The sequence below is a fragment of the Poecilia latipinna genome, unplaced genomic scaffold (assembly GCF_001443285.1).
Source record: "Poecilia latipinna isolate Pla-1442-1.1 unplaced genomic scaffold, P_latipinna-1.0 Scaffold988, whole genome shotgun sequence".
NCBI classification, from domain to species: Eukaryota; Metazoa; Chordata; class Actinopteri; order Cyprinodontiformes; family Poeciliidae; genus Poecilia; species Poecilia latipinna.
In genome coordinates this window covers 265,501-274,451 of record NW_015113604.1, presented here as the reverse complement: position 1 = coordinate 274,451, position 8,951 = coordinate 265,501, and the positions used below count along the sequence as shown (strand labels likewise).

General features: G+C 37.5%; 1 protein-coding gene across 1 annotated transcript in view; it reads right to left on the bottom strand.

The window, feature by feature from the left end:
• rbms1b (RNA binding motif, single stranded interacting protein 1b) overlaps nt 1–8,951 on the bottom strand; it is a 29,047-nt gene that overhangs the window by 13,368 nt on the left and 6,728 nt on the right. The window contains exons 2-5 of the mRNA XM_015050362.1: nt 8,199–8,374; nt 6,111–6,169; nt 4,311–4,402; nt 117–274 (exon numbers count right to left, since the gene is read on the bottom strand). Coding sequence (XP_014905848.1) covers nt 117–274; nt 4,311–4,402; nt 6,111–6,169; nt 8,199–8,374 — 485 coding nt within the window. The remainder of the gene's footprint in view (nt 1–116; nt 275–4,310; nt 4,403–6,110; nt 6,170–8,198; nt 8,375–8,951) is intronic.

The window sequence follows — 8,951 nt, the reverse complement described above, 5'->3', positions numbered from 1 at the left end:
AGAGAGAGAGAGAGAGAGAGAGAGAGAGAGAGAGAGAGACCAAACCTTTCTGCCATGTTTGCAGAAGTTATGTTTACATTCAACACATAATATTAGACAGACAACAAGAATCCAACCTGGCAAAGCCCACTCCTCTGCTGACTCCGCTGGGGTCCCTCAAAATGCGCGTGGAAATAACTTGGCCAAAATGTTTCAACATATTCTCCAGCTCCTGCTCGTCCATAGACAAAGGCAAGTTGGAGATGTAGAGGTTTGTTGGGTCCTGTTCCTGTTGCTGCATGATGACAAACGAGGGAAAATTAAAGAGACTAAAATAAAGTGTGTAAAACCAGTATGAATGATGTGCTCATAAAATGAGAGTTGAATCAAGTTTGAAAGATTTTATACTTAATTTACTTCTCTGTTTGGGGTTTTTCATGTGTTGATCTTCTTAAGTTGTTCCCAGTTTAAATTGGGAGTTTAATTAGGGGGAGAGGTGGAGTGGAAGGTTATGTAAGAAATGTCACTGGGCAAAGAGATCTGTACATGCAGCCCACTGTGGCACGAGGTTTTGTTCAGCTGACTTCCTGCTGTGTTTTAACACAGTCAGCAGAAACTTGAGACACAGCCATGAGTCCTTGTGCAGAAGTTATGCCATTAATATTCATCAGTGACACTTGGATCTGGACAAGATTGTTTTGTTTTTTAAATCACAAAATAAACGTAATAGACAACTACATTAGAAATGTGAATTAACTAACAAGTTTGATAGGAAGAATTAGTCATTAAAAGCATGATATTTGTGATTCTCTATATGTTTGCTGACACACATACAAATGGTTAATTAATAAAATATAACACCAATTCCCTAAAGCTATTAATTAGAGCTGTCACCTGACTAAACTATTTAATCACTAATTAATTGTAGATTTTTTTTTTCCAAACGTTGTTAGAGTAGCGCAACAGAAAGGTTTTATGTTTAAAATATTCTTATAAGCATTGGGGGTGGACAATGCTTATAACTGCAAAAGCATTTGCATACTTCTTTTATGCAAATGTGTGTTTATTATAACTGCATCAATTTGCCAGAAGTAGTTTTATGCAGAACATCCTCAAGAAAGATAAATTAATTTTACCTGTCATGGAGGAAAACAAAGAAAGACAACAGATTTTACGAAAGATTACAACAAAGAAACAGAGTCCAGTGATTGAAATGTAACATTGAGGAGTATGACAGAATTTGGACTCATCCTATAAAGTGCTGCTAGGAGAATACTTATTAATGTGCTGTTCAAACCCTTAATGAAAACAGAAAGGTCTGACTTTTCAGAAAAAAGTTGACCTGTATAATTATGACACGTTTTGTTTTCCTGAGGAAGATTCATTAGGAGGAGCTTATTAAAACAAGCAGAAATCCTTAATTAACTTCTCCATATTGCCATGGTGTGCAGTGGTTGCATTGGACAGAAATGCAGAAAGGCAGAGGGAGCAAGGAGATGAAGAATGTTTAATAATAATAATAATAATTTAAAAAAAAGATATACAAAAATCACAGGGAGCCAGAGCAAAATCCAGGTAAAAACAACAGCCAGGAATTAACAGTGATATGACAGGAGCCAGCAGTGAGGAGTGACAGCACAAGTGTTGAAATACTGAAAGAGTGAATGCTGGAACAATAGACCAGGGCTGATTAGCTAACTGATTGCAGGTGTGAGGGGAAAGAGCAGAAGACAGACTGAGGTGAGAGAGATAGAGAGAGAGAGAAAGAGAAAGAGAGAGCGAGTGGCACGGGGGGCGAGGGAGAGTACAAACGGGACTAGGAAATGAATCTAATGTGAAAGAATGAGTAGATATAAGATTCATTCTTATGTCTACTAAGAATGAGTTTTATTGTTATCCTAATAAAACTAGAATAACTTGGAATAACTAGACACAAGAACTAAATAGAATAGTGATTCTATGAGTGATTCTAGAGCTTTTTAGAATCACTAAGAAAGGTCTAATTAAAGTAAAACTGAAACAAGGCTGATCTGATGAAAGAAAGGGACTAAGTGACAGAACAACAATGAAACTGGAATCAATAAAGTCCTTTTTGAAGCAGGACAGATGTAACAGACTGACCATTTCTCATGTCTACGTTTCTTTTGAAACGCAGACATGAGAAATGGTCATGAAAACATTTTTCATGTTTTTCATTTATTCATACAAGTTCAGTGTTGCTTCGGTAGTGAATAACTGCATGATAAATGATGCTGTGCTACATTTTTTTTTTTTGTCTATAACAGTAAAATAATTCCTGTGTTCTTCCTGTTTCTCTCCCTTTCAGCCGTAACTGAGCAGCGCCCACAGCTGCTCTGAGTGCTCCCAAACTGCACAAAACGGTGCCGAGTGGGAGCAGAGATAATTTTTTAAAGAAAAACATAGAAAAACAGCTGAACTAGAAAAGGGATTAATATTCCATTGCAGTGCGGGCGAGGTCCAAAAAGTACAGAAGCCTGTGCGCTTATTGCAAGTAAAAAATTGACAACATTGAAATGAATTGGTCTTAATTAAGGAATTAAGTTTGACAGCCATATTATTAAACAGCCTAGATTTACCTACTTGAAATCCCTATGGGGAAACTGGTGAATCTTCAAAAACAGAAAGGTAATTTATTTCCCCCTTTGCTCCCGGAAACCAACTTTCAGAAAGACATAAGCTTGAAACGCAATCTTTTTCTAAGCGCTACCAGCTGACAGCAGCACTCTTCAACATAGAAGTTGTTACTGTGGGAAGAAGAGTAGAGCTTAGTTGTACTCAGTGTTACTGACGTGTTTGGAAAAGAGGTCAGAGAATGCAAAAGACAAGGGAAATTATTGAGACGAAAACTATTTTCTATAGAGATATACAGGGAGATATTTTAGGCTGCTACAACAGAGAGCTAAACTACAGTGGATATTTGGCTCTCTTTTATCTATCTCATGCTGGAAGTTTGGGTTGATTCACATGTTAAAACTCAGGAGCAAAAAAGGAGACGCAGTTTAGCCCCGTTCAGATGCTTCGTGGCATTTGTGAAGGTGTGAGCTGAGCTTGAACCAATAGATAAGTACGCTGGACATATACCACTGTAGTTGGTCTGTTTTATTCTGTCAAACTTTCAACCTGTTTATCGAGGAACTTAATCTGCATCTGCATGCGTCGGTAATCTTTTCAAAACCTTAAGAGCTTATCTGGAAACTCTAAGAAAGTTTGAAATGTGAACCACGTGATCACTTTGTCTTTATTTAAAAAATATCAAACCCTGTTTACAACAACAGCTCTCTCTCCAACACAGTGTGACGTCGTTTCTGCTCCTAATAGAATCAATGACGACTCACTGCAGCAATGGCCGAGAAAAAATATGTCGAATGCTATTTGTTAAGCGCAACAGATCTTATCGTAGGTACAGACACTGCATGGATGGACTCATAGACACTCACCACCTGTATCTGAAATAGTAACACTACTGAAGGATGACTTGCTAGATCAAAATATCATCCAGGAAAAGCTCAAACGTTACATATTTAATACTATAGATTATGTTTCATATTAAAATTTAAACAGTGACGTCCCATGTAGCCTAAGAGATCTACAGAGGGGGAAATGAGGTTGTTTCTTGGTTAGTGCTATGAAGGGAACTCATTTCCCCCTACTAGTTCCTGTTGCTATAACAACACAAACATATTTACTTCCTATTCTGCTTTCAGTAACAAAGGTTCTGTTAGAGCTCGTCACACGTTCTGATTTCATAGCTTTCTAAACCCATTTTGAACCGTCATTTGAAATCTTTGAAAAACACAAAAACTACCATTTTTATCATATTTTTACTTTTTGTCTCAAATCCTCCTCACATTCAGGCTGGAACAACTCCACAACTAGAACATGTTTAGATACACAGAAGAGTGGCAACACAGTTCAAGAGATTTCGACTGTCTTAATTCCTTTGCTTGCAGTGTATCAGACTAACTCTCAAAATCTATGTTGAAACACGTCAGCTGCAATAAATGTGGAACTCATTCGGATTTTCAAAGGGATAACTGTCCATGTCTTAATAAAGATGGCCCTCAGCAAATTAAATTCAGCTCCTAAGTCATGCAACACATGCACAAATAACACAGCACATCCACGATTCAGCTCTGACACCATGATGACAAGTTTAAAGGCAAACCATTTGAGCACAGGACACGCAGAGCATACAGTTGAGAAATCATGTGCTGCTGTTTTTCCCCACAGAGAGTCCCTCATCGTGTGGAGGACAGCAGCGTCACTGTGTCTGTGTCAGATACCCAGATTAGTCTGCCAAAAGCTCTTACCTTGGCCATCTGAGCCTGGACACCAGAAGTCTTCAGGGCAGCCACGGCCTTCTGGGCTGCAGCAGGACAATCAAAGTCCACAAAACCGTATCCTGAGGGGATTAGCAGCACAGTTAGGGTGGTGTTAAATTTTCTTTTTTTTTTTTTTTTTTTTATTGCAATTTTCCTGAAAAATGTTTCCAACTAGTTAAAATTTTGTCATGACACAAACCTCAATGTATTGTATTGCAATTCTATGTAAAAGGTTAAAACAAAGTAGGATGTGAATGGGAATGGGAAGGATACACAATTTTCCTACTTTTTTACAAAAATAAAAGATATAAAAGGTATGTTCTGAAGAATATACTTTTTATATATATATAGGTATATATATGAGTATCAGACATATATGATTTTATATGAGTATCAGACATACTCATATAAAATCCAGTGTAACAAACATGCTTTCAGATGTATTAGTATCACTTGTAAATAGATAGCCTTTAAGAAGCCATAAAACATTTTATGCAATGAGTTATGCATGGTGGAAAATTAACACTTTGAACGCACTGATCTCACAGTGAAACAAGGTAGTGACTGTATCATGCAGAGGGGATGCTTTTCATAGACGAAGAAGCTGTTCAAAGTTGATGTGATATTTGACAGAGCTAAAAACTGGATGGCTCGGAATAGTGGCTGCAAAAGATTTGAGAAGGGGGGTGGAAGTTCATCTTCCAGCAGGACAATAAGCTTATATGCATACAGGTGGAGTCCCAATGGAAAGGCATATTCATGACTTAGAATTCCCCAGTGAAAGCACAGATCACAACTCAACCGAGATTCTGCTGCAAGACCTGAAAATTTCCGTTCCCAGACACCTATCATCCAGTTTGACTGCGGTTGAGCTATTACGGATAGAAGAATGACCAAATACTTCAGTCTCTGTCTAAATCTATATATACATATATATATATATATATATTCATAAACACGCGCACACACGCGCGAGCGCGCACACAAATTAGCTGTGTGTGACCCTGTTGTGTTCATTTGGTTGAAAGAAAAAAACAGCTGAGGATGCAGATACTGCTGGCGCAGGTCAGCTCTTTGTCCTGTGGGGTACAAACAGGGTGCACCTACACGCTTTGTCTTCCTCTGCATTTGTTATATTTAACCTTAATAAAAATCAATTGTGAGAAATGCACTCCCAGCTTAGACAGAGGTCAGACTATTTCGAAGCGCTTTGCTCAAATCTTTTGTTTTGGTTAATACAAAGTCTTGAAAGCTATCATAGTGGGGAATATAGGTAAATTAAAAGCTACAATAATTTACTAAGATACTTCTAATGTGTATAATCAAATAAGAAAGTCTGATAATGTGAATTTCTGCTAAAAGCCACTGGGTGCCTACTGCCTATTTAATCCAGAGGAAGACTGACAAAGCAATCACTATGTCATTTTTAGTTTGAGTAGCAATCTACCAGAACTGGACAAAGACCAACCATGCCACTCAGCAGGAAGAAGGAAATGTGGTCAATTCTTCCCAGGAAACAGGCGACAACCGTAATCCACACACACCGGAGCTGTGTTCGAAAATAACTTGAGCTGGTAGGCAGCATTAACAGCTTGGTAGTCTGTTTCCTGAACCGGCCACATCACCTAAAACCACAGCCCTGATGCTCTGGTAAATTCCTCACATTGGGTATCTATAACGTTGGGGACTTCAAAGAAAGTCAATTTATATCAGGTGGGCTTATTGAGATTTTATTTTTAACCTGAGAATTTGCTAAAGAAACAAAGGAACAATTAAAACTTGACACACCTTTGCACTTGTTTGTAGTTTTGTCCAGGATGGCTTTGGTTGATACTATTTTGCCGTACCTAAAAAAAAAGGAGGAGTAGAAATGAAGCCCTTAGTTAGCAGGCCCATACACCAGAAGCAGACAGTTATATAAAACTCACACAGAGGGAGGATTGAGCAACAATCCATGACATCACTGCACAAATATGAGAAACAGGAAGTGGTTTCCATGTGGTGCTGAAAACCCCAGCATGTGTGCAAAACACTAATCTCAACTTGTCCCTTTTTTTTCTCAAGCCAAACTACACCGATCTTATCTAGCTTCTTCAAACAAAACCTCTTTCAGTCGGAGCCAGCTTACTTTGGTACCATCCTGGTAAAGCCCCTGCACTTTGGGGTGATCAAAGACTATTTTATGCCACAGTTTCAAAACTGTTGTTGGCTGCATACAGAACAAAAGGAGGGCATTGATGATACCATATGAAGGAGCACCAATGTCATTTTAAGGATATTTTATGCATGATGCAGCTACTGATTAGCATTTCTTGTAGCAAACTTTATAATGTAAGTGATACTCATAGAACATGCTTTGTACAACAGCTTTTCAGAGCTCACGAGGTACGTCAAAACTTCAATCTCAAAAGATAACATATTTTAGGTTGTAGATTGTGTAAAAAAATGTAAAAAAAACAAAACAAAAAACAAGATTAGGGTAATCTAAAGAGAAAGTCTGCTTTTGTCTTAAAACAGCTGCAGTTGCTGCTGATAGGAGACACAATGCACTCTCCAATCAGTCAGAAGGACACTTTAGCTAATAATCAAGGCGGATCCAAACCAGGTGAAAGAGCATGAACTGCTGACCTTTCTATCTTGTGAACTCCAATCTCCTAACTTACAATGGCGGTATGTTTGCCATTGCAGTGCCTTAAACAGAATATTGTAGTACATTTATGTGTAGGGTACATAACTTTTTTTGACATCGCTTCCGATTTACTATCTACAATAAGATATACTAAAAAGAATCTAAATAGAAACACTTTATAAATGTAATTGTTTTTTTTTTTGCTTGCATGCAGTAATTTAAGATTTAAGTTAAATCTAATGCTATCTATTCCCCTTTTTAAATGTAAAAAGGGGCTTATTAGCCCTAAGCAACACACTTTGTAATGTGCCCCTTTTCTCTACGATAGTTCCCAAGTGCAAATCAGACAAGATCACCTTAAACCTGTTTTGCAGAGAATCGCAACACTAACCTATCTGTAGTTATCGCTCATTGTTTAAGTTCTACCCAATCTCAACTTTTGTCATTTCTTCCGACATTGATTGAAATTCTGCTATTGAAAAGACCGCCTCTTTAGGTACCACTTTTCGTCTTTGGTAATTACCAAACACCAAACAGAGGTGATTGAGTGGCGCATCAGTGTGCACGTAAGTCTCAGCGTCCTTTTATTAAAAAAAAATAAAAATTGAAGGCCAGCACAGTCATCTCTGATTTTACTAATTCAAGAATTACTAATTCTAATTTCTGTCAGCTTTTGTTCACTTCCACCAAATTTAATCTGTTTTTATTTTTAACAGGATCAGCTGTACCATGTTCTGACAATGGCAGATTTTAAAACCGTTTCTGTGAAAACGACTAAGTTTATTTTGAAATACCACTATGAACTTAGATAGACTAATCCAACATTGCAGAATTAACTCAGTTATAATGGTATAATTTGGTAAGAGAAGGTTGACTGAACGCACCAATTCCAATTAAAATTACTTTTGTTTTGAGCATATAGAGACTCATCAGCTTCAACACATCTCAACAATAGAACATGGGACATATTTAAAAAGCTTTCTGTGGAAAAGGCTACAATTTATTACAAATGTTAGTTGCCCTTCTTACTTTAGTGCTCTACAATACATTTTAACATCTGTGCACTTCACAATCCTCACAGAAAAGCTAATACATTCACCATTTAACCTTTTCACTTTCTTCTATTTCTACCAGTTTATGTCAATAAGTGACAACCACTGCAAACTGAAGCTGGCTTAGGAAGAAAAAAAAAAAAAATCAATAACTAATCAATGAGAGCTAACAGGGACAGGAAGTGAAGTACTCACGGCTGACAGAGCTTGACCAGGTCATGGTCTGTGGTTGAAGGGGACAAGCCTCGGATGTAGAGGTTTGTTTTGCTGAGATGTTCCCAGCCTCCTGAACTGCTGCTGCTGTTGTTGGTGCTGCTGTTGGTGCTTGGGCTAGGTGGAGCCATGGGGTGGGACAATGAGGCAACAGGTGGCTGAAGAGTGAAAACATACAATAACAGCTTGACATTTAATCCACATAAAAAAGCAACTGTGCTGTACATTTAGGTAATAAATGTAGTGAGAGATTTACCAAGGTTAAAAGGAAAATATGACGTTACTCAGTTGCTGTTCGACTGTAGCAGGCACGGAGCAGATAAAAATCACTGTGGCTCCGGAGCCACAAGTATTTGAACAACCGAAAAACACTTTAGTAGTGTAAATTTTCTTAAATCTAGTTTTTAATATGGAAACAATTTGCTTTCTCCTGGATTATCAACATGCCTTAGAAGAAAACATATCCAGCCTTATTTTATTTTATTTTTTTGCAAAAGTTTTGTTTTTTCTCTATTTTAAAACCTATAAATTAAATGGTCAGGATTTTTATTACAACACATTTCTTACACTAGATATGTATCAAAATTATAAGTTGTCATTTTTCTAATGGTAATGTAACATGTAAACTTGCTAAATGAGTTTTATTTAGGTAAACTGATGGGGGGGGGGGGGGGAATGGGTTTTTGGTTTGAAAGGATTTAAAACCCTTTGTTAGAAAGAGGGCAAGTAACATTT